General features: G+C 46.1%; 7 protein-coding genes across 7 annotated transcripts; 2 read left to right on the top strand and 5 right to left on the bottom strand.

Annotated features, from left to right (window-relative positions):
• Window positions 1-243: 243 nt before the first annotated feature.
• Window positions 244-7,102, bottom strand: I203_102047 (uncharacterized protein; the record flags this gene model as incomplete). The annotated part of the gene is made up of 7 exons (XM_019146551.1): window positions 244-1,661; window positions 1,727-2,440; window positions 2,497-3,574; window positions 3,630-3,902; window positions 3,965-5,882; window positions 5,948-6,539; window positions 6,598-7,102. 7 exons carry the CDS (start codon window positions 7,100-7,102, stop codon window positions 244-246), a joined length of 6,498 nt encoding a protein of 2,165 aa, XP_019004084.1.
• A 459-nt stretch (window positions 7,103-7,561) lies between these two features.
• Window positions 7,562-8,125, top strand: I203_102046 (uncharacterized protein; the record flags this gene model as incomplete). Its single annotated transcript, XM_019146550.1, has 1 exon — window positions 7,562-8,125. The coding sequence occupies one exon, from the start codon at window positions 7,562-7,564 to the stop codon at window positions 8,123-8,125; it is 564 nt and encodes a 187-aa protein (XP_019004083.1).
• Window positions 8,126-8,270: 145 nt separating this feature from the next.
• On the bottom strand, window positions 8,271-10,030 carry I203_102045 (uncharacterized protein; the record flags this gene model as incomplete). The annotated part of the gene is made up of 3 exons (XM_019146549.1): window positions 8,271-8,352; window positions 8,436-9,478; window positions 9,728-10,030. 3 exons carry the CDS (start codon window positions 10,028-10,030, stop codon window positions 8,271-8,273), a joined length of 1,428 nt encoding a protein of 475 aa, XP_019004082.1.
• Window positions 10,031-10,670: 640 nt separating this feature from the next.
• On the bottom strand, window positions 10,671-12,088 carry I203_102044 (uncharacterized protein; the record flags this gene model as incomplete). The annotated part of the gene is made up of 4 exons (XM_019146548.1): window positions 10,671-10,767; window positions 10,894-11,576; window positions 11,682-11,743; window positions 11,833-12,088. 4 exons carry the CDS (start codon window positions 12,086-12,088, stop codon window positions 10,671-10,673), a joined length of 1,098 nt encoding a protein of 365 aa, XP_019004081.1.
• Window positions 12,089-12,519: 431 nt separating this feature from the next.
• I203_102043 (uncharacterized protein) lies at window positions 12,520-13,998 on the bottom strand (the record flags this gene model as incomplete). The annotated part of the gene is made up of 4 exons (XM_019146547.1): window positions 12,520-12,616; window positions 12,680-13,578; window positions 13,638-13,723; window positions 13,785-13,998. The coding sequence occupies 4 exons, from the start codon at window positions 13,996-13,998 to the stop codon at window positions 12,520-12,522; spliced, it is 1,296 nt and encodes a 431-aa protein (XP_019004080.1).
• Window positions 13,999-14,555: 557 nt separating this feature from the next.
• I203_102042 (uncharacterized protein) lies at window positions 14,556-17,471 on the top strand (the record flags this gene model as incomplete). The annotated part of the gene is made up of 4 exons (XM_019146546.1): window positions 14,556-15,210; window positions 15,266-15,534; window positions 15,610-16,746; window positions 16,833-17,471. 4 exons carry the CDS (start codon window positions 14,556-14,558, stop codon window positions 17,469-17,471), a joined length of 2,700 nt encoding a protein of 899 aa, XP_019004079.1.
• Window positions 17,472-17,743: 272 nt separating this feature from the next.
• On the bottom strand, window positions 17,744-24,102 carry I203_102041 (lysophospholipase NTE1; the record flags this gene model as incomplete). Its single annotated transcript, XM_065517011.1, has 23 exons — window positions 17,744-17,947; window positions 18,003-18,075; window positions 18,152-18,214; window positions 18,289-18,445; window positions 18,501-18,565; window positions 18,634-18,712; window positions 18,772-18,801; window positions 18,943-19,441; window positions 19,493-19,593; window positions 19,648-19,702; window positions 19,754-19,828; window positions 19,879-19,915; window positions 19,975-20,131; window positions 20,200-20,508; window positions 20,569-20,611; window positions 20,718-20,767; window positions 20,821-20,942; window positions 21,010-21,071; window positions 21,137-21,346; window positions 21,407-22,578; window positions 22,636-23,428; window positions 23,494-23,911; window positions 23,966-24,102. The coding sequence occupies 23 exons, from the start codon at window positions 24,100-24,102 to the stop codon at window positions 17,744-17,746; spliced, it is 4,911 nt and encodes a 1,636-aa protein (XP_065373829.1).
• Window positions 24,103-24,257: the final 155 nt, after the last annotated feature.

Below are 24,257 nucleotides of genomic sequence, written 5' to 3'. Positions count from 1 at the left end.
CAGCTATCTATTATGGTAGTCTGGTATTATGAGTATACGAGTATTATATATAGTTATTTACAATATTTTCGAACGAGGTATATGATGGTGATCGGAGGACAAAGTATTAAAACCATGCAGGGTGACAAGGACTGAGAAAAGTATATATACATGTACAAAGAGAGGATGAGGTGGGAATCGGATTGATGATATGGAATGGTATGACTGTGATATTGATGAGTATAGGCAAAAGGGATATCGACATTACATCTGAGGTTGAGGGGACAGCCCATTTGAATATTCTTTCTCGACTAGTTGCGAAGTTCCATCATCATCTATACTCGAGCTCGGATCGACCACAGATTCAGGAATTTTCTCTTCTTCTCCAGCTGATTTGACAATTGAGGTAGAATTTGATGGTGTGGTGTCGTTCTCATTCAAAGCCCCTGCAGGTTCCCTAGGCGTCGGTATCTCGTCAGAAGGTTCGCTCACCCTTTCCTTAACTGATTCAACCGGCGAAGTGACTTCTTCATCTTGTCGGTCGCTTACATATTTGCCTTCTTCTTCTCCGACTCTTTCCACTTTCTCATCCACAGGTCGACGCACGTTGACCTCTTCAACCAAACTCTCATGTATAGCTCTGGGAGTTTCCTCTTCCTCTTGTTCTTGTGAAGGCTGAGCATCCTCAACCCACTGTTCACCATCATCGGTAGTAGGTAGGCTAGCATCCTTCGACATGTCAGTGGAACTAGGTACAGATGATTCACCATCTTCAGAGATCGTCGACAGATCATGATGGTCATAAACTGGTTCTTCCGCTTGATGATGGTCTGCTACGAGTGGGGAAAGGTGATCCTGAGATTCGGTTGGATCTTCAGATATGATAGGTTGGTTGTCGGAAGGTGGCTCATGTTCAGTATTCGAGGAGGTTGGAGTTGTAGAGTTGATCGGTTGACCTAGAATGGGTGGGATTTCTGACGCCTTCGCTGTTTCGTGCGAAGTCTCTTCAGGAAGACCTGAATTATACGGGACATGGATCCCAGCGGACAGTTCATCATGTGGTGTTGATGCTGATGCGTTATCGACAGGGTTTGAAGTATTCTTAGCTTTGTTGTCTTCTAATGGGTCTCGAGAATGATCAGCTTCTACCGGAGCAAAATCCGACGATGCGGATGCCTCATGCTGATTGGATGGCGTCTCGAAATCCAAGACAGAAGGAGGCGCAGGAGATTGTTGGATTATGAGGGCATCTTGAGCTTTGGCTCCGTCATGAGGCACTTGATCTGCTGAATGTTCATCAACCTCGAATGAGGGCTGCTCTTCAGCAGGCGCTGCCCCGACCGGTGGCTCGGGTGAATTCTGCGGAGGTGCAGACACATCTTGACTAGAAATATCTCCAGGTACAGCGGGATCCTTTATGGTAGAAGGAAGCGAAGCGGGAATTTCGGTCTTGAAGGTGGCAGCTTCGGGGGCATCAACGGACTCTAAGGGGGTGTCGGCGTTGAGTTCGGTGCTGGCAGGTGCGACAACTGCATTGGTCTGCTCAATCGAAGTATCTCCAATCCTGATCCGAACAGGTGCACTATCCACCTGATCCCCAGACGAGTCGGATACAGCTTCGTCTCCATCTCGTTTGGGTGTAGCATCCTCGATGGGTATAATTGTCATCTTTGGAGTGCCCGCTGAACAAACATTATCAGCTTCTACATACGCCGAGATCATATGCAATGTGCAATGTGAAGCTCACCTGATGACTCTGCATCAACTTGGTTTGCCTGTTCTGCTGATACTTCTTGAGCAGCATCATTGATTTTATCGGAAGACACGGTTCTCGTGGGTAGTTCCGATGAGTCCGAGGTCTTGACTGGAACCGGGAGCTCTGCAGGTATATCGAAAGCAGATGGTTGAGGGATCAATGGAGTTTCAGCAGGAGTATAGAAATTATCTAATTCAGCTTGAGGAGTATCTGCTTCGACGTTTACCCGATCTTCTTCGGCTCGAGGCGTATATTCACGAGATTCCCCAGCTTCTTCTTCCTTTGGCCTTTCATCTATAACGGCTGGCTCTAATGAGATGATGTTATCGGTATTGAGCTGTTCAATCGGTGCGATTGGGTTGGTATCCGGACCGTCATACTCATTATCAACAGCGGGAACAGGTTGAATGTCAATATCGACTTTAGGTTGTTCGGTGGAAACAGGCTCTCCCACAGGGTTGGTCGCTTGGTGCACTTCCGGAGCGAGAACACCGTCTTGCTCGCTTGGGGCTACCTCTCTGCTTTGATCGTCGACTTGAGCATTATTCTTCAAGAGCTCCTTCTCTTCTTCCTTCTCAGACCGAGCTTCCGCGAACTCCTCCACTATAGCATGGACAGCTTCCGCAGCTAGGCCGACGACGCTTCCCAATCCAGCTAAACCAGCTCCGATTATACTCGAGGATTCATTTGTCTTCTGGGGTTCTGCTATATGTTATCGTCATGAGGAGTTGGGGGCATGGGAATATCCCTTTCTTGCTGACGATTTTGAGCCGTACTTTCATGGTCAAGCAGAACTTCGGATGATACATCGTCTTTCGGTATTTTTGGTATTTCCTTTGATCGATCTTCATCCTGTTCTGGTATTTTAAGAGCAGGAGGTGGAGGAGGTGAAGGTGAAGGAGCCATCGACCGTTTCGTCCTCCTAGGATCAATCGCTTCATGAGCCGCTTGAGGCACAGAACCACCTTGATCTTCCACTGGTGACTCTGATTGATGATTCTGGTTACTTGGGGGATCAACTGGCTCAAGTGAATCTTCCATACTTGATCCAACAGTGACTGGCGCAGGCGTCGGTAATGGAGTATTTTCCCTCGTCCTATCAGGAGTAGGAACGAACAAAGCTCTGGTTGAAGCTCCATCAGAAGTATTGGTAGATCCAACTTCCGAGACTCCACTTAAGGTCAATCCCGAAATAGCTTTATGTCGGATTGGGATATCCAATGTTTGTCCTTCTTCCACTTTGACTGCATCATCATCTTGAGTATCGTTTTTGATTTCCTGGGTTGTAGAAGATGAATGAGTCTCTAACCAATGTTTCCAAATTTTATCATCTGTAGTTTTCCATTTACCCAAATTCTGAATCGGTTTCAAATCCAAATCTATGATTTTGACTTTGCCACTACCTTCCACCAAACTCCATTTCTCCTCTGTTTTCTCAGTTGATGGTGAGAGAGGGGGAGAAGACGAAGCGAGCGTAAGTTTCACAAAGACTGAACAATCTTTGAATATGGCTGACAAAGCGAATGCTATCATCCTCTGTCTCAAAGTCCAAGCTTCGCCGGTCTTCCCCGCTTGAGGCGAAGAAAGATAAAGTTTTATGAATTCTTTCAATTCGGCTGATGTGGGAGAAGGTATGAGAGCTGGGTCGAACAGTTCTGCATCGGGATGAGCAGAGGAGAATCGAGATGCCAGATCTGATATATCAGTGGGATCAAGGGTCGCTTGTAGGGTTTTGAGGGTCTGGACTACTTGTGAGCTGTTGAGGATCGGAATGATAGATGAGGCTATGTGATCCGCCAGGCTCTTTTCGTCATCAAAGTATAGTACAACGGCTTCAGCCTTAATGCATATCTCGTCAGCTCTCAGTCTGATCATCCTTCTTGATTTAGCTCACCTTGTCAGGACTTATTTTTTCTCCATTGACGAACACTCTCCAATTGTTCTCCTTTCCCTCACTCTGCTCCCATATCCCCCATAGACCATTTATCGCCTTTTTCATCCTGACTTCCTCACCCGAATATAGATCTAGCGGACAGAATTTGCCTTCTGCTGACGAGTCGTGTCCCTTGAGATGTCGGTGCATGCAGAATCGACAATGTTCAGATTTGACTTCGGCAGCTTCGGGCGGTACGACGGTAGAAGAATCAGGTAAGAAGCCCCATTTAGGCTGTTTAACGCGAATGTCAGCTGAAGGTGCCATGAGGTGAGATACCGAGGCCGCCAACTTACTTTGATTTCGAAGGCTAGACTGACTATGCCATCTTTCTTTTCATTCGTAGTTGTATCCTCCATGATCACTCCTTTGGCTTCACCTACCACCAGACTCTTGAGATCGCCTAGAAGTTTCCTTTCTTCAGGTCGGGTAGCATCTGCTTGTGTGAACAGATCTTTAACCCAACCTTCAGCGAGATTGACCTCATGAGTCTTTATCAACAACTCTAAGGGAACAAGCTGAGGAAGTAGATTGAATGTCCATTCATTGAGGGTTTGACGATACTCCGGATCAGTTGGTGAATTGCCCAAAAATTGCGATTTTCTCAGACGAAGTACCTTGCCATTATACTCTGATAACGTACCCCGATGGGAGAAAACGATGTGTTCAGCTCCTTCGCCGGCATATTTCCATTGTGAAGCCAAAGTATCGACAGATGGCCCAGTGGTGAGACCAGTGACCATAGGTTTGCCCTTTATGGTGGCTACGTCGGTATCTATTTCCTTCTCCGCAACGACCGACGGTCCAGCTCCAGTGGAGGCTGAGGGGTCAACAATAGCTTCTTCCACCTTTTCGTTTGGTGAAGGAATCTTGATCATCTCTCCCATTTCTGTGATGGTATACTCTGTAGGGGTAAGACTAGCAGCGGAGAGAGGAGCTCTCAATTGACAAGCATTGTCACTTTCACTTTCAGGTAAAGTATCCAATTCATCCGAAGCATGTCTTGATAGTGATAGTGAGAACCCGGAAGTACCGAAGAAAGATCGTCGAAGGTTCATACCCGATTGAAAAGATGAGGATCGCTTGAAAGACTCGGTGATGCCCTTCAGTCCACGGGGTGTTCCAGCTTTGGAAGAAGAGGGGGAAGTTGGGCGGTTCAATCCAAGTTCTGGTGTGGACTGAGGCTTATGCTGAGGGACAGGTATATGAGGAGGGTGGTGCACGACGGTAATAAGAAGCCATTCGATCACCTTCTCACACTGGAGCGGTTGGACTAAAGGATTGAGTCGAACAAGGGAAAAAGGTGGCCAGGAGGCCGTACTAGGTCGGTCGAGCTGAGCATCCTCCACAAATGCTATGAAAGTATCATCTATCTCGACAACCTCTTCTATTGCTATGCCATACACTGCTTTTGAACCTTTAGAATCGCTGAAAGTCGCTCTTTTCTTGGCCACTGACTCTTCGGTAATGTTAGCACCTAGCTGAATAGTCGATGCAGCAGGTACGACAGGTTTACTTATAGATCCAGGTGAGAAGGCTAAATCGAGTTTACCGGCATTCTTAGAGGAATCACCGAACCCAGACTTCTGGAAATCATCCCATGCTGAACCGCCGCTCTTGGGCAGCACACCAAGAGATGCTTGTTTCTTGACAGACTTGGGTGATTCATCATCCTTTCCGACATTCAGGAGGGTTGAGAGGTTAGGTGACGTGGTAGAAGAAGATACAATGGTGGCAGGAGAGGATAAATCTCCGCTGTGAGAGTGGTATCGACCGCGGAAAGTCCCTCCGTTCGATGTGGGCTGCTGACCCGATGGGGTAACGTTCACCAGTATCGGAGACCTCATTTGAGCTGGATTTGGTGTTGGTGGTATATCTGTGGGTTCTGTGACCTTTTCCAAGAATTTCATGGAGTCTGTCGACAAGATCTTCGACAAGTCCAAATCTTTTACAGCTTTCAGAGCCGACCATAGGGGCGCAGTAGCGTTCTCATCTAGTTTGGCCGAAAGCGAGCTTGAGAGGATATCCTCCGGGGTGTCGAACAGCCCAGTGACAGGCAAGGATGAAGTCAAGGTGACATGAAGAGTCTGACGGGGGAACGATGATGGAGGCGGTGATGGCGGTTGATCCGCCGTTGTTGATGCCTCGCCAAAAGGGTAGTCCTGGACAACGTCAAGCAAACGAGTGGGTAGTTGCGTCTTTGTGGATTGAAGTCTATTTCATACCGGGATGCGAGATCAGCTTAGATCAGTTCACGAAGCGTCTCAAAAAGTATTCACCTTATCCAGACGTATAGTAAGTGTTCCATCCTCTGACCAGCACTCTTCCAGTCCTTATATAATTCTTCCCAGGATCTGAACTTCCCGGTGGAACAGCCCCAAGTCCACCAACCAAGCAGATGAGCCAATCTTCCAGGCGTCATAGCATTCTGCTCCGCATGCGTGATCATCGCAGACCACACTTCGAAAATTTCATTCAGGTAAGTCGCTACTCCAGTTTTCAGTCGAGGTGAGAGAAGCCTCTCGAAAGCATCAAGGGGATAGGAAGACGAGCGTTCAGCTTTCACGAATGCGATGTACAAGCCAATGTCGATCAGTGGCTCTGGACGAGTGGGTTGAAGACGACGTAAGGTGTATTTGAGTACTTCTGAAAGATCAGAGCTTGTCTCGCCGTCTTTGAGGATTGAGGTCAGTCTTTCTCGCCATATTTCAAAGGGGTTGGATGTTGGTTGAGCGAACTGTGCGGCTATGGTCGGAAAATGTGATAGAAGGTCCGGACGTATGACGAGGCAATATAGAGCAAGCAGGTATAGTCGAGTGGTAGGATTTGTATTGGGTCGAAGAGGTAGCACCAAGCCATGTTGGTTCAGATCTACCCATATGAGCTGCATGTCAGTAAGGAAAAGAGAAGTAAGATAGCACGGACCTACCTGATTCTCTAAGAGCTTTACCGAAAATTTCCCATGCAAGCTTCACTTCCTCTACACTCAGCTGCAGCTTACTAATAACCTCTTTCTCCTGCCGACGAAGGACCACCTTCTCTCCTACACCATGTATAACCAAAGAATCTTTCTGTATTGCATCTTCAGTTTTGGGTATATCAAAAGCCAAATCTAACTTCGGTATGAAGGCACTGATCAAGTCGGGCTTGCTAGGTTCAGGTGACTTGCCTTTACTTCTCTTCCTCGTTAACTCGTTCGTACTTCCTCTTCTGCCTGTGAGATCGTACGGCTTAGTGGAAGATGAAGAGCCTGATTTATGCCTTAGTGAGAGGAACCGAGTGGGTCGACTAGTATTTGATGTACCACTTGGTGTAGTCTGCTGGGTTGGACGAGGGGCAGACGAGGGCGGGTGCTGCTGGGTGGGAGAGGGGGATCGTGACCTTGCTCTCTTACCCTTCTTCTTGGTCTGGAAGAAGGATAGGATGGAGACCATTATGATAGGTCCTGGGTGGGATCAGGTGGCATAAGAGCTGAAGTACGGTAGGAGTGAGATGAGATGAGTAGTCGAGTAGGACAAAGCAATGAATAGGAACCTGCGGATGACCCATGCATGTATCTTTGTGGTATATGGTATATAGGGTAGAGTCGAGCACACAGAGAGGGTTCGAGCGTTGGTGATCCCATCCCATCCCATTCATGAAACCTATCCGCTATACCCGACCATCTTCCCCGCAATTGCAACTGTGGGGTTAGACTGTTTCGACCACGTGCTTCGATGATTTTGCGCGTATGCATATATAACATATCCACTCGGGAAAGTTCAAATATCGCCAACGATGAAGGACTGTTGTAAGTCACCCGTCCTCAAATCTCATGGCAACTCAGCAGACAATCGTATGAAGCATCCGACACCTTGAACTTCTGCTCTATCAGGATTAGCTCCACCTTTGAAATGTCACCTCCCATCCTCTCATCACCCTTCCTAAACCTCAACACCATCAACACCATCCTCTCTTCCCCTACGCCCATTCCCATCGAACAGCGTATACAGCTATTGGAAGCCAAAATCCACCTTCTGACTTCATCACTGCCCGCGTCCATCAAGTCTGCAACCACTATCCCGGAGCAGCGGTCACGTTATGATATCATGGAAAGGGACAGAGGTACCCTGGACATTGACAAGATCAGAGTAGAACTTGGACAAACATGTCTTAGTCAGAAGATACCGGATTATATCAAAGCTGAGATGGAATTTGGGATCGTAGATAGGAACTGTAAGAGCATACTGAAACGTATAGAGAAGAGCCTGATTAGACAGGATGAGGTAGTCACCTCGAATGATCACATGAAAATGGAAATGTTGGATGAGGTTTGGATAGATGAAGTGAAACAGGTTAGGATAGATGCACTAACAGGGATGATATTGGTCGAAGAAGGACTTGGTAGAGAAGCTAGAGCTGAGAGGTGGAGAAAGGCTATCGAAGGCTTAGAAGGACAGGCGAATACCCCAATCTGATCAAGCGTGGGATAACGACCAATCAAAGGTCTATGGTATCTCATGATTTACGATCTACAACACGTCATGAAAATGACTACAATGATATCACTAGACAGCTCAACTCTTTTATCAGATTACCCTTCTTGACATACTCCAATCTACCTCATTGACCCAACTGCCTGTAGACCATCCAAGCCGCAACATTCTTAGCAGCCTGTGCGTTAGGTCTAATCGCTTCTCCGAGCCTACAGACTCCAAGTATATCAGCAATCACAGTCCTTCTCCTCCTCTCCTCTCCCAGGCAGATCGCGGGATTCAGTCTACGTACCATTCTTTACCATCGAGATCAACGACTTTACAAGTGACTTTCCACCTTTGGCCAAGTTTTGGCTCTTTCACATAAACAGGTTTATTGCCTACACTTTTGATCCAAGGATGCTGCGATAGAGCTTGGGGCATTCCCTTGGACCTCCTATCTTCCTCTTTCCAATGATCCGGAATCACCAATTTGGGTACATCTGGTGGAAGCGTTGATAGGATCTTATTTTGTTCTTCTAGCAATAAGGTGTATAGCCATCGGCAATATGGTGTCAGGAGTGGTTGGAGCCACGAGTGAATGTAATCGAATGCTTGGCCTTTGGTACGAGGTGAGATCAGAGGCGATTGTGGCTCTTCTGCATAGGTACCGCTTATAGGTACAGAGTATAATTGCGAAGGTGGCTGGAGTTGAGATGGCTGTATCTCTGCATCGTTTGGCAGACCTCTTGACTGATTATCGATACCAGTCGCGACAAGACCTTCTGAACCAGGAGCTGGAATTTTACTGATCTCCGTACTCGATGCAGTCGTTGCGGGGACGACGGTAGTCGATCTACTGGAAGTAGAAGCGATCATCATGGTACTGATCAGATCTTCCAAATCGGTGGTATGAGAGACCTCGTCTCTCTTCTTCATCACTTCTTCAACCTTCGGATCAGTATCGATCGATAGACAAGATCGGATAGGCTCCAGGACAGGTTGGAGGTTTTTTGGTGGTCTCTCTTCATCTTCGTCCTCTTCATATTGCACGGTGTCTTCGATGAGCTCTTCCCTTGACTCTATCGCAATTTCCACCTGTCGGGTATCCGTCATTGTTCGCTGACTTGTACTAATTTCACCTTCATGATCAATGGATATACCTCCACCCTCACCATACTTGAGATAACTATAGTATGTACCCGCTATCCACGCTTCCAACACTGACGCTTGGATCTTCTCGGACGATCTCACGTATAAGATCGATGATGGGTCGGCCTTGATAAGTAAGGGTAGATTGTACATTACAGACAGTTGGGCGAGGGTAGCATTAGATACCAAGTAATCTCGAATGATCTAATAATCATGAGCAGGTGATCAGCAAATCACCTAAAAAAAACGATCTTAGTGCTGATCAAAAGAAAAGGCATAACAAGCCAAGTTGTGAAGAGGCAAAGACATAATTGTCGGACCGATTCTACCACTAATTCAGTACAAGTCGGAAGGTTAAGGGAAGAGCAGGCGATACTGATCGCAGAGTTCTTTCTGACTCAAATGTGTAGCCTTTAATTTTTCTACCTACGATTAGAGGATCAATTTACTCACAGCTGAACCACCCTGCCTTAACCAAGGAAATTCCTCATGGATCAAACCCGTCGCCACGTTCTCCAGTATAGCATCTCCGAGATGTTCCAACTTCTCATAATCTACTGCTTTCTCCCAATCTTCCTCGGGTTTCGCCAAAGCCATCACGCTCCGTCGGGTCAAGCACTGGATCGATACGTGAGAGATTACCTGTTCGTATAGATCGGTATCGATAATACGTGGTAAGGGAGGTAAGGGAAATGCGGGTACGGGAGGAAGGACATAAGAAAACAGTGGGTTATTCTCGTGGGTGTCGTATCGCATTATGACTGAGTAATAAAATCTCAATGTATGAACAACGACATCGAGGAAAGGAACTACCGTATGATATACAAGAACATCAGGACCAGGGAAGGTTCCGGATGTAGGGAGGATGGAGCAGGAAGGAAAATTACAGTAAGTTATATCTGAAGCGGATGATCTGGAAAGATCGTGAGTTATGATCAAGAAATGATATCTCCACTAGAAATAAAAGAAAACAAGCAAGGACGGTTCACAGTAGATGAAGAGAGAAGAGAGAAGAAAGAAGAAAGAAGGAACAATATATTCCAATCGAAAGACTGTATACAAACTTGCTAATGCTCGAGCTTCACAGTATTCAATGCACTGACCTTCTCAGCAACTTGGACAATCTGATCAATTGTCAATTCGCTGAGCTCCTTAGCTTAACTGTTGACTAGTCTCTCAAGGTCGAAAAGAAGTCTACGGCTCTGGGTTGTTTGTGCCGTCCCACTCAATGCTAGAACAATTGCCTTTCGGAGCAGCATACAATTAGCGAGATTGTATCTCATAATTCACTGTCATGGCTCTGAAGGGATGAACCATATATAAAAATCTATAAGATTCGGATCTAGGTATCTCATTGATCATCCGGCCATACAAGTCCTCTTGCTGCCTCCCCAAGTCACTCGTCTACACTGATCAGACCCATTTCCACACAGATCTTCCAAGCAGCCATGTTCTCAGCTTTTTTCTTAATGATCCTCGTAGCTTCTGCAATCCTATCAACATGCAACACATCAGCGACCACTGTGCATTCCTCTTAACGAGCCGTAAAATCTGTCACAGACTTTGAGCCGTGTTGTGGCAGAAAGAATGAAAGAAAAGGAGGACGAAAGACAACATACCATTCTTTACCATTCACATCAACAGCCGTACAAACCACTTTCCAAGGTTGAACATCCCAATGTCCATCCAAGGCCGTAGCAGTGTAAGTAGGTCTGACTTTAATCAATTGATGCTGAGCATGTAAAACATGTTTACCTCCTCTCGCTTTCGTATCTTCCAATTCCCATTCAGGCGGAACGGGAAATTTCAGAGTGATTTTTCGAGGATTAGGTCGACTAGATTCGAAACGGCTTTCTTCCTTTTTCAATTCCTCTAGTATGAATTTAGACATAAGCTTGAATAGATGTGAGAGCCAAGAATAAAGGTATTCAAACGCTTGGCCTCTGGTTTTAACTTTACAGTTATTTGGTGAAATTTCGTTGCTTGAGTTTTCAAGTTTGGAATTTACGTGATGAGTCTCAACGATTGAAGATTTATCCTCAGTCTCGTCTTTTTCTGTGGCTTGTGTTTGCATGTATGTTTGGTCTGGTGTATCGTCACATTTCTCTTTTGTTGGTGTCTTCCCGATTAACGAATAGTATACAGCACCGATGTGAGCTTCAAAGACCGCCGATTGAGCTCTTCCTATATCAGTCGCTGTCCATATGGAAATTTTCGGATCGTAATTCACTTTGGTATGGAGATTGTATCGTACGGCGACTTGACATAACGTAGATTTACGAATCAGGTGACTTTGCAATTGCTAATGTGTTTCATGCATTACAAGTACCGCATGTGGATCAGCACATGTTCTGAGCTATTGTATTTTAGTACTCCTGGTGTACTTGTACCCTCGGAAAAAACTCACACTTGATGCACCTTGACGGAAGGCAGGGAATGTATCGTGACCCCAAGTAGTCGCTGTGGCCTCTATATAGCAGCACAATCATCATCAAACAGTGATCTCGACCTAGTATAGTGCACAATGTACTGTATGTCCGGAAAAGGTAATATCTTACCAAGAAGAGCGTTTCCAACCAATTGCAACTCCTCGAAATAGCTCTCATCCGGACGGTCCATCACGAAGACGTCCTGATCAAACACCAAAGGTCGAAGTCCAGTCGAGGTGTACGAGTCGATGATTCGCTCGAGATGAGGATCGTTGATCGGTGGAAGAGGAGGCAAGTCAAATGAAGGGAAGGAGGGTAATTGATAAGCCGTAAGAGAATTGATATCCGTTTGAATAACGGGTTGTTCAGCTCCAAATTCGGACATCGCGATGTGTGAAATGATTGGAATGAAGGATTCACAACAAGAACAAGTTAAGTAGAAGGGATTGTAGAAATAATGTAGAAGTGGGAGGTAAGTGAGAAGAATGAATAATACAGAATCTGCAGAAAATACCACTACGTGCACTTCTTTGCGTGGCGTTATTGTGTGTGAACACACAGACCTGCTCTTGTTCTGATATGTGATCATAGATATCATAAGTGAAGATATGGGACCGGCTTTTTTTTGCGCAAGATGTATCGTACGCTACTGTCCAGGTATGTGAGGTATCACTTGTTCTTATACATTATGAGGTGTCACTGCAATCAATACAACCATGTGTTAATCACTGGATCATTTCTTTCCTCCAGACTCCCTCATGCGGAACCTTGCCCTTCGCCCTTCGTTCATGTATTTGACCAATTGTTCTTTGACCCCTACTCATCAGCCTTAATAAGTCCCATGGCGATACAGACCTTCCATGCCGCCACATTAGCAGCATCCCGTTTGGTAAACCTCGTAGCTTCCGCCGTCCTGATCATTAATCCATAGAGAGCTCATCAGCATACAAAGGCATATTGGACTATCGTCACTAACCATTCTTTGCCACTATCATCAGTGACTGTACAAACTACCTTCCAAGGTGAAGTGTTGGGATTTCCAGGTAGTCGAGATTCCGTATAGGTTGGAAACTCTCCTTCCTGAAAATGACAATGAAGGATATTCTTCCCCCCTCGAGCTTTCTCATCTTCCTCCTTCCAGCTTGCAGGAGCTATGAAGACCGGTTCGGGTACACGATTGTATTTCTGCTGGATTCGTTTCTCTTCTACCTCGAGATGTTCTACAGCAAACCGGGCGATGGGCTTCAGGACTTGTCTTAACCATTGAAAGAGATAATCATATGCTTCACCTCGTGTCTTGCGGGGTACGATAGTATCGGAAGAGGTGGTATTATCGGGAGAGTCATTGAGTTGGGGAGAAGGCAATGATTCAAATGATTTTTGGGAATTCGAAGAGCTCATGTCCTTATCTTCATCCGATGACAAGTCTTTGAATATGATCTCGATACCATCGTAATAATCGGTAGATTCGTCACTTTCTCCAGACCCGGCGTTATTATCAGTATCTGATTCCGTAGTTGACTCCGCATCAAAGTATTCTTGATCGCTATCCTCGCTCTCTCCATCGGAGCCTGAATCTGGTTGCGCATCTTCCCCTTGACTGGGATCTGCCACAGATGGCAAAAGACTTGAGCTAGGGGTGGACGACTGTGCAAGCTGGAGTGATCGACTTGACTCGGCAGTGATTATATCTCCGCCGCCGAGATATGAGTAGTACACCGCAGCGATGTAAGCTTCGAAGATGGACGCTTGGACTTTCTCGTTTCGCCGAAGGGTAAATCGAAGGGATGGTTCCGATTTGAGAAGATTGGGTAGACCATACTGGCATGAGATTTGGGCTAAAGTAGCGTTACTGACAAGCTGGTGTCGCATGATCTGGTTTCGAAACGGACGACATCAGCCGCGCACGGGTATACGAGCGGAGCTGTACATACTGAGGCACTTCCTTGACGGAAGTTGGGATATAGTTCGTGAGCTAAGGAAACAGCTATGGCTTCAAGCAAAGCATCTCCGATGTGTTCTTGAGGTGCATTGTAAGTTTGGTTATTGAAACAAAGTGGGCTGTCACTGTATGAGCTTACCTAGTTTTTCGTAATCCAAACTCCCTTGACCTTCTTCCAGGAAGACAGAGGTGCTGTAGCTTCTGGGCACATTTGAGAGACTTGCATGGGTGAACACCATTTCTCTGAGCTTGGAATCGGTTATAGGTGGGAGAGGAGGGAGGCCGAGCTTGGGTAAAGAAGGAAGGACGAACGTGTGCATACAATGGTCTTGATTCTGATTAGAAGGAGGCATGGTTAATAGGTAGATCAGTGAAAACGAGTCAGAGAGTAAGCAAGCTGTCAATCGTAAGTGGATGAAATTGAGATTCTACCTCAAGAAGGCTCAAGAGGAAAAGTGAAGTGTGTGTGTAGAGAATATAGTTGAAGAGAAAGAGAAGAAAGAGAATTCAACACATTCATCCTTCTTTTTATCCCATCCACGGGCGGGCGTGCTTCACCTTTTCAGCGTGGACCTCGAAAGTGGAGGTAGGATCGGATATCACCGTGGAATGATTGCCCTGTATGATGTGGCATTTATACCATGCAGTGCTGGTGGAACTTGCCGAATTCGGGTGGCGTCAGTTCAGATCAATAGATCAATGGATCATTCAACCGGTCCTCACTCTGATTTTTCAATTTTCAATCTTATAAATCTTGGATCATCAGCTCACCGCACGCGATCACATATACTCGTACCATCTTGGACACTCTCCATCATCTCATCGCACTTGTCATAGTCTCAGACCCCATGGCATAGATCAGAGGGGGGCTATCACTATCTCTTGGATCACTAGTCATAGCTCACCCGGTATGCCCCTCTCTTCATTCTCATTCTCTTCCTCATTGCATATGACCAAAAACCACCGACAACCTCCTCCCACCGCTTCTTCTTCCACTCCTCCTTTGAAACATCGATCTTCCAACAACATGGCTATCCCATCCAACTTCATGATCTCAAATAATCCATCCAACTCGGCTGGTCCATCACGGTCATCTTCCTTGGCAGGCCGAAAGAGGCCAAGAGAATCGGACGGTGACGGTAAGAACCGTACTCCATCGAGGAGAACGAAAAGCACAGGAGATGCTAGAAGTAACAGCTCAAAAGATCGAGAAGCTTTCCAAAGAGGATTAATATCCGTCTTCGTACCCAAAGCACTTCAAGAGTCAAAACAGGGAAATTTGGCACACTATAACGATCTTCTTGCTCATTTCTTACCTTCACCCACGACACCCATACCCGCTTTGCCCCCTCTTTTACCCTTACTTCGAGCCATATCCGCCCATGTCTCCCTTCTTTCTCCTGAAATTCACTCTCCACTCGTCACGGCGATCATCAATCTACCTTGGGCTACAGGAGATGAGAAATTTGTGAAAACGTTTGTAGGATGGGCAGCGGTCCTGGTCAGTGCTCAGCCAGGTTGGGCGAAAGAAGTCGTGGGAATGGCCGTCAAGGGACTCACTTGGCGTGAGTCGATTTGATTCCCTTCATTCGGTCTCCTCACTGACCCGTATATATGCAGAGCTACCATTTACCTCAAGCACTGCCGCACCGATATCGAGAAAGCTCTTTCATGCCAGACATCATTTATTGCTTTCACATCTAATCTCACTAGTCCCTACACTGCCTAACGTGCTTCAACCTCTTCTCATACGGAATTTCCCACATAAACGAGAACCAGAAGTAGCTCAAACTACTTGGATCAGGAACTGCTGCGAATTGATAGGATATTGCCCGGAGCTAGGGGGTAGAATGTGGGGCGAAATCGTGGACAGGATGTTGCGGATTGATGTAAGTTGAGATCACATCGCTATCTGTTGCATCTTTTATGTAACCGTCAAGGATCTGATAAATTTTGTCATACAGGTTGAGATCACCAACAGTATAGAAGACGATGATGACGATTCGGATGCTGAGTCGGACGATGAAGACGACATGCAACCATCCAGTTTACCTCGATTATCCCCTACTCCCACTCTCGATCCCCTCGATCTTTCCATATCTCAGCAACTTCCTCGACCGCGGACGGCTTCACCTTCGCCTGATATCGGTGTAGATGACGATGCGTCCGATGGAGATCCAGATCCTGATGAGCTTTCTTCCGACGATGATGGTGAATCCGATGACGAAGACTCCATCAATGCAGCCAAGCTTGCCGAGGCGAGGGAGAAGAAAAAGGCAAACGTGAAAGCTATGAGAGAGAAACTTGATGGAATGCTTGTGCATTTCTTCGAACATCTTGAAGAATATATGGGTGCGAAAGCAAGTCATTTACCTGCTGCCGAAATGGCAGCTCAGAATATTGCTGGAAGTTCCGGCGCATCTACACCGACTTCTGAATACCCTTTACCTAGCTCATCGACAATCGCTTCCTTACTCGTTAAAAGACCTGCACCAACTCCCGCCCAATCCTTATCGTTCTTCCAGACTCTACTCAACCTATTCTCCCGACAAATTCTCCCCACATCTGCTACTCAACATATTCCATTCTTGCTGTTCCATACGGCTTCTTTCTCGCCATCCCATACCGATCTATTCCTTGGTCTGCTCGTATCTCAAGCATTGTATGCTCAAACCACTACAGCACCTCATACTTCACAACCTGTATCAATGAACCAGCGTATAGCAGCTACGGTCTATATAGGTTCGATCGTGTGCAGAGCAAGATTTGTCACCGATGATCAAGCTCGAACGGTCCTGACTTATCTATTAGCATATATCGACGGGAAGTTACATCAATCTCGTATCAACAAGAAAGAAGGCATAGATGAATTACCCCTATTCTACGCGGTTTGTCAAGCCGTAATGTTGATTTTCTGTTTCAGGTGGAGAGCCTTCACCGCATCTGCCTCGAAAGATGAGAATGAGAATGACAATATCGTGGGTGATCTAGAATTAGATGGCGAAGAATCGTTAGATGGGGAAAACAATAATGATAACAAGTGGATCAATGATTTGGATATTTTGCAAAGAGCTATAACTAGCGAACTTAATCCTTTACTTGTGAGTTTAGAATTTTCAGCCGATGGCTATAAACTTGGTCAAAACAAATTGGAAGGAAGCTGATTGAAACCGTTGTCGTGATGTAGGGATGTAATCCAACGATCGTATCCACTTTTGCCAAAGTGGCTCACCACACCAATTTCCTATATTGTTTCTCAATAATCGAAGCCAACCAGCAATCTTCTCATCCGCCCGCACGATCCACGTCATCCCAGAACCTAGCCAGTACCGCATCTACCAACGGCAATAGCAATCAACCTAAATTACCGGCTCGAACCAATTCGTCTTTGATCGGTTCACAGACTTTACCTCGTCAAGCTAGACAAATGAATATCGACTTAGGTCTAGACTCGTATTTCCCCTTTGATCCATATGACCTACCTAAATCGAAGCAGTATATAGAAAGGTTATATAGAACTTGGTCTGAAGTTGCTATCGACTCAGGCAATAACGATTCTGACTCGGACTCTGATAGTCAATCTGAAGAAGAGGAGGAGGAGGAAGGAAACGAAAGTGATGATTCAAGCTTAGAAGATCACATGAAGACTACTTTCCCACATAAGATCAATATTGGAAGTTACGGTGAACACAGGAAGAAGAAATTGTTCAACGGGACTGGTCAGAGAGATAATGGATTATCGAGTAGTCTTGAAGGAATGAGTATATCACCTAATCTCAATGGAGGATTGGGCATGGGAATGGGAGTAGGTGTGAGAGGTGCTTAATTGCTCGATGTTAAATGTACTTGTCACTTTACTTCGAATTAGCTGTTCATGTTTTCGGTTGACATCCTCGTTTCTTGTATGAATTATAACTTTTATTTCTTGGTCATTATTTTGCATACATTTACATCAAATTTCGTTATTTGTTACGGATACGATGGATACTATTTATACTTTTTTGTTGTACTTCACCCGATATGCAACCCTATCATGAAATCATATAGATCACCGATTATATGGACATACGTCTGCAAGTACAGCACAAGAAATATCAGTCAGATTTCCCGACAGAGATGACTGGACCGAACCCACCTTAATCTATTACCTCTTTGAATCACTTGAGAACCTTTCGAAGCATCCACCAGACCGGTAGGTAATTTACCTTCATCTTTCCATTTCCTCAATGTCTCTCTACCTGCTTGTAGACCTATATGAAGTACTTCTGAGAATCGTTTGAAACCGCCCAATGTGTCGAATTGCTTTAAAGAGAGGTTTCAGTGCAAATTCATCGCCCAAATGGGAAAGTCTGCTCACCTGCACTGGCATGGCAACGTATAAACACCCAGGAGCATTCTTGACGTCTTCCAGAGTCTTCACACTCGACACGCTATGCGAAAGATAATATCAGCTAATCCATATCAACAACGCGACGGGACATCTAGCTGAAAGAAATGACCACTTACTAAGTCAATCTCGAAGAAATTTCGGTCATGGATAATACCTTTCTCTCGTAGAATGGATTGAATCTATTGGCGCCTTGATCAGCTTTGTTTTCATGATTACGCAGAACCCATCTTCCGATAGCTAATTGCCGACTAACCTGTTGATGAATATCCACCAGCCTGATACTGAATCTCCATAGTTCCTAGGACTGGTATCATCTATACTTCCTACATCGACCACTATGACATCCCTTATACCGTTCTGTCGTAAAGGTTCGATAGGCGTGTTATCCATATATCCTCCATCCACAAGTACTATACAGGACACAGTCAGAAGATGCTTGATCGAGATCTACGGGTCATCACTTACAGTTGCCGTTATCCGACAGAGGAGGTAGGAGACCAGCCAAAGTCATCGAAGCTCTCACATACCGCCTAATCAATAAGTCCACTTCATCAGCTAGTGATTCAATCATAATTTTGAAAGCGGCAGCTGCACCTACCAAGCATATCCTGTTCGATGTATTTCCATTCTGGAATGAGTGATGTTCGTCGAGTTGGCGAAGAATGGTATCCACATATCTATGATGCATGGAAAGTCAGCTTACGACCTTTGCATCCGGGGCAGACACAAAGCTCACCTTCGATATGTGTATTATAGAATGCCTTGTCTAGAGCTCAATGTCAGCTACAGCCCCCGAAAGGAAGGTTATATCTTGAGTTTCCAGATACTTACAAATACCTCGGTCTATCGAATAAATTATCAGCATTATCCTGTTTTCTTTCGGCTTTCTTAACAGTTTGTTACTCACTAAACTCATGCCCAGTCGTATAAGCCACAAAAGGATACGTCACGTCGCTCAAAATCCTCAACATCGATCCCATCCTACCTGCAAACTGTTTCGTCCTACCGGTGGTCTCCAACAGATCAGTCTCTTTCGCATATAATCCTCCAACGAAACTTCCAATCGAACATCCTCCAATCGCATCAATGGGTATTCCAAATTCTTCCAATGCCTGTAACATTCCTATGTGCGATATACCCCTCGCACCGCCTCCACCTAATACCACTCCGATCTGTTTCCCACATAATCTCCGGGCTATCCTAGCGAAATCGTTCATATGTGAAGGTCGACGAGGTCTGGCAAATGGTCTTAAACCCCTATATTTTCGGATTCTGGTCTCAACTCTTTCTCGTAAGTGCTTGAATGCGGCTACGGCTGCTGCGTCGTGCACTGTCGGAGTCACTTTGTGCGGGGTGACTACACCTGGTAACTCGACGTGATGATGGGCATGTACCCAAGGACGGTTCTGAGAAAGATTGAGCTAATAGTGCCAAAAGCATTGAGAAAAGTGACTCACAACAAGCCAAGGCCGAGTCGATCCAGGAGCGACAGCCTTTTCATCATGTAGCAGGATAAGTTCTTTCCTAGCTGTCGTTTTAGTCGCGAGGAGCAATTTCTCTGTGCAAAGAATATATAAGCTACATGATTTTTCATACACAAACAAAAGCTCACCATATTCTCCCAAAGAGGGATCATCACCCATCGCCAGCACCAACACTAAATCAGCCTGAATATTGACCGTTAGCTATTGCACCTTTACTGCAAACAAAGCACTTACCTGACGTATACAAGTCAAAGTCCATTGGCTCGCAGGCGGGGAATCCGCGACATATAGAACCGTTCGATAATGTTGCTAAATTCCCATGTCAGCTGGCCTCCGGTCCTTAGTTCCGGTCAGCTTACCTCTTGATCAGCAAGCCAACCAGCGACTTTAAGTTTCCTACCTCACGCAGGTCTCAGTCAGCTTCATATCAAATCTTCAAATGCTCGGTAGCTTACCCAATTCTCGCAAAGGCGTGTCTGCCCAGATGGCGCATCACAGTACCTTGGTCAAGATATGATGTTGAAGCTCCTAATTCCTCCAAGGAAGTTTTCAACTTTCCTGCAAAATGAGCAACAGGCACATTCCTGTTATTCCCAAGTATACAAACGGTCTCTGTAAATCCAAGGTTTATGAGCTAGCTCATGCTTTTGCGCCTGATACAAACCTTTCAGTCAACTCACTTAGGTTAACATCTGTCGTAGGGACGTTCAGAGGCAAATGACCGATCTTCATCTGTTCTCCCATAGCTTTTCTCACTCGTCCCGCTATCAATCTCATGAACTGTACAGTGGTCGCAGGGTGTACGATACTGATCGCGTCGAACAAGGCTGCTGGTATTCTTACGAGTTCGGAATCTCGTATGGCATTCACCGTATCGGAACGGTCAACAGCGGTGATCACATCAAGCTCGCCGATAGAGTCATTCTGACCATATTCTCGAAGGACTTGCATTGAGCCATCTTTGTCATGGAAAGATCGAAGTCGACCGTCTACGAAATCATCATCAGCCAGAGAACCACTGCAGAAATCCTATGTATCAGTTGACTCACTGATCACGATGTAAAAGTCGGTAGCTTTATCACCTTTCTCATACTACGCAGTCGTCAGAATACAACCTGTTCCTACCGTCAAAAACTTACAAGAACCTAGAAAGTTGATCAGCAAAGGTTCATTGGTAACAGCTATTAGTCTAGCTCACCTGACCAGCACCAAGCTGCTGCCAATCCAACCCAGCATCGATATGCAGGACTAGCAATAAAAGATCAGCTATATGTGCGGCATCAACCTATTTTGCATCTTACCAAGGGGAGACAAAAGTGATAACAATCTCTTCGCAAGAGTCAGTAATACGATTGGTCGCCTTTCGATGATCTTTTCCAGTGTATGATGAGGCAGGAAACCGACAAAACAGTCCGTCTTGGCGCTGGATGTCATACAATCGTCAGCTATCGGAGTGCTTATCAAGCCTGTTTCATGTCTAGCCGACTTACGTGATATTGACATAAGAATCAGTACTGCATAAGGACGAAAGATAACCAGCTATTCCACCGGGCTGTATGGGATTATGCGAATATCAGGTTTAGCTGTGTAATATGAAGTTGACATCGATCAGCTTACCTTAACGGTGTATAAAGTCTCCTCGCCCTTTCCGCTACCGAAAGGAGATGAATAACCGTTATTGTGACTTGTGTCCAGTCCCAAGGCAGCACCGAACGGTCTTCCGTTGACATTCGTAAATGTCGATGGCGGTGGACTTACACTCCTAGGATTCACAGACGGCGATGACCGAGGAGTTTCCACTCCACTTTGATGTACAGGCAATGATGTCTTCGATCCGACAATAAATTAGCTATCTTTCTACGAGCATCTCATGATCAGGTAGCTCACCTCAAGGAATCCATCAATGACATAGTACATCCCCGGGCTCCTTTCACCCTCCTTGACCAATACACTCCCTTTCTTGAAGAACAGGATTTCCACATTACCCTCCAGATCCTTCAATACTTTCTTATCACCCGCAGCAGTCCCAAATTGAGAATCATGTACACTGGCTGAGATACTACTCGCCTCGTCATCATTCACTTTCGCTTTCAATGCTGCTTCTCTCAACATTCCCCCTATCACTCCCTCGTGCGTCGAGGCAGCCATCATATCCAATACATTTCCGAAAGGCGACTTGACACCTGGTCTTCCATTAGGGGGGAACATTGGCGAATTGGGGGTTGATACCGCCGAGACCGATGGTGCGAAGGAGTTTCTTCCGATGGAATCGATATTGCTCTCAGTAGGTTGAGCTAGTCCAATGGATCTTGCTATACTCATCAACACCGCTTCTTTCAGATCAAACGAGTCATCTTCCGGTGTGCCGTAGTCTCCTGAAGAAGGGGTGATGGCGACTCCATTATGATGTGCTAAGTCTGTTGAAGATCCAGAAAATCTTCCCATCCAAGTATCCATTCTAGGTAGTCCCGGTGTCTGCACGCCAGGTCGGTAGTACGCTCCTCCTTTCTCATCAGGTATATTCCTCTGACCCATAGCTAAATCACCAGCTGCCACCTGCTTCCTGAAGGCAGACTTGCGTCTGACGAATTCACTTCCATGCCTTGCAGCCGAGTCCGGACTGAACACACCGGCTGAGGGTGGCTCGATTGCAGTGTTGCTATCAGGCGTTTTCTCCGCTGGCGATTCTACAGCGACAGCCGCGTCGATCTTGCTCAGTGCCTGTAAACCTTTGACGGGAAGGATACCACCTTTGGCCGAAGGAGTGGAGGGCACTTGTTGCGGGGTAGCCGAAGGTAGCGACGGAGCTTTGACCGTAGGACTAGATGGAACATAATTGAAGTAGTCTTTACTGGATATTCGACCGCTAGGGGATGATCCGATTGACGAGAAGTTCTTCTGACTCCTGTCATTAGCTTGAGCTTCGGGCTGGAATCGATTTCGCAGAGCTTGCATGCCTCCTCCGGTATAGAACGATCTTGGGAGTGGGTGGGACACAAGGGAATTGAGGGAAGATTCCGATCGGAGAATCTCTTTAGTCAATCCGAGGTATTTGTGGGCTGCATGTATCCTTCGTCAGCTTCTGGTGCATGTTCGAAATCTCTAAGACAGCTCACCGGTCATGAAGGTTACTCTACTGAATCTTTCCAAGACTACCTGAACCACTGTTCCACTTGCCTTTGGGAACTTCCTGGTAAGTTTCCTGAAAGCAGACGCAGGAATGACAGCTAATGTACTATCCACAGTCGCTCTTGCGATGGTTCCTTTTAGGGCAGCAGCGCCAGTATCTTCGCGTCTCGGTACTCTTCCGAGCGGTCTAGGTGAGTCGTGTAAAGAAGTGGTAGTTGAAGGAAACGTTCCAGGCTGCGGCCTCATTTGAGGCGATGGATGAAGAGAGCTTGATTGTGATCTGCCTCCTGCAGGGGAAGGAGAGACTGTTGCTGGCATGGAGTAAGAAGGCTGTTGTCCCGCATCTTCCGAGTCTTGGAATACAGCGCCACTTCCTGTTCCTAGCGAAGACGATCGCTGATGCTGAGGGCTGTTTCTTCCGCTAGTAGGTGATGTGTTTTCCGGACTACCAACCCGTTTACTCAGAACCTCATGGTCGAGCTGGCTGACATCTGAGTTCGCCCTGGATTTACCTCTGTTTTCGCCCGGAGGTGCCAGCGAAGGCTCTCTGCTCATATCGTCATCATTGAGTACTTCTTCATCTTCATTCTCGTTGGGTGGTGTCCACGAAAGCTTAATATCTTCGGTAAACAAGGATAGAATGGAAAATAGCGACGACAGTGTTCCGCCGGTGGAAACCTCGTTGAGTAAGTGGTAGCCATTGAAGGAAGATGTGTTCTGATTGTATGGGTCGGGTGACGATGGAATAGATCTGCTGAGAGGTGACGAATCAGGGGCGAACTGATTCAGATTGTCATTAGCCATGCTTTTGGTGCATAAGGTATCAAGTACGGGTTGACACATACAACCTGAACTTTTCCTTCAACGACACACCAAAAATCCCCCCCGCCGATATTCAGCGTATCTCCAGCAGCTAATCGTCGAGTCTGAAGATGTCTACTCAACTCGTGGAAAACGGGTTTCTCAAGATACCCAAATATCCTAATTGCGGAGAGGAAATCATCCAGATAGTTGTGGAAAGATCCTGACCTACTTCTTTTGTCGTTTATGCCTATTCCCGGCGTATCGAGGGGTAGTAATTCAGCAGTGAGAGAAGGCGGTGACGGAGGTGGAAGAGCAGGTTCTTTGAGTTTGGTATATCGCGTCAGGTATCGATATCGTACTAAGAAGAATAGACCTAATAATAATGCTGCGAAGAGCGCTAAGAAATGGGGAAACCCGAGTGAGATGGTCAAACTGTAATGAAGTATCCTGACGATTGCGCTACGGTCGAAGCTCTCTGTCAGCTGTGTATCAATGAAGCAGCAGGTAGCTCACCTCGGAAGGCCAATAGTCAACACCCCTACCAGATTCCTAAACCCTTGAAGGACATATAAGATGGCATAGATCACCGCTACGGCCAGAGCGATAAGAGGGTTGCCATTGGCGTCGGGCGGCGGAGGCACGTTAGACATATTGTCCTTCAGCTGCTGCTGTCAATATCGATAATATATGACTCTCGAATGAATTCGCTATCTTCCAGAATTTGAAGCGGATCAGGCGACAAACGTTGAGGAATTCATTCATCCAACATCGATGGGTGTAGGCGGGGCACCGGACATTTGACTTT

The sequence above is a fragment of the Kwoniella mangroviensis genome, assembly GCF_000507465.2.
Source record: "Kwoniella mangroviensis CBS 8507 chromosome 1 map unlocalized Ctg01, whole genome shotgun sequence".
NCBI classification, from domain to species: Eukaryota; Fungi; Basidiomycota; class Tremellomycetes; order Tremellales; family Cryptococcaceae; genus Kwoniella; species Kwoniella mangrovensis.
The sequence above is the reverse complement of the archived record's forward strand: the minus strand, read 5'-3'. Positions and strand labels throughout refer to the sequence as shown.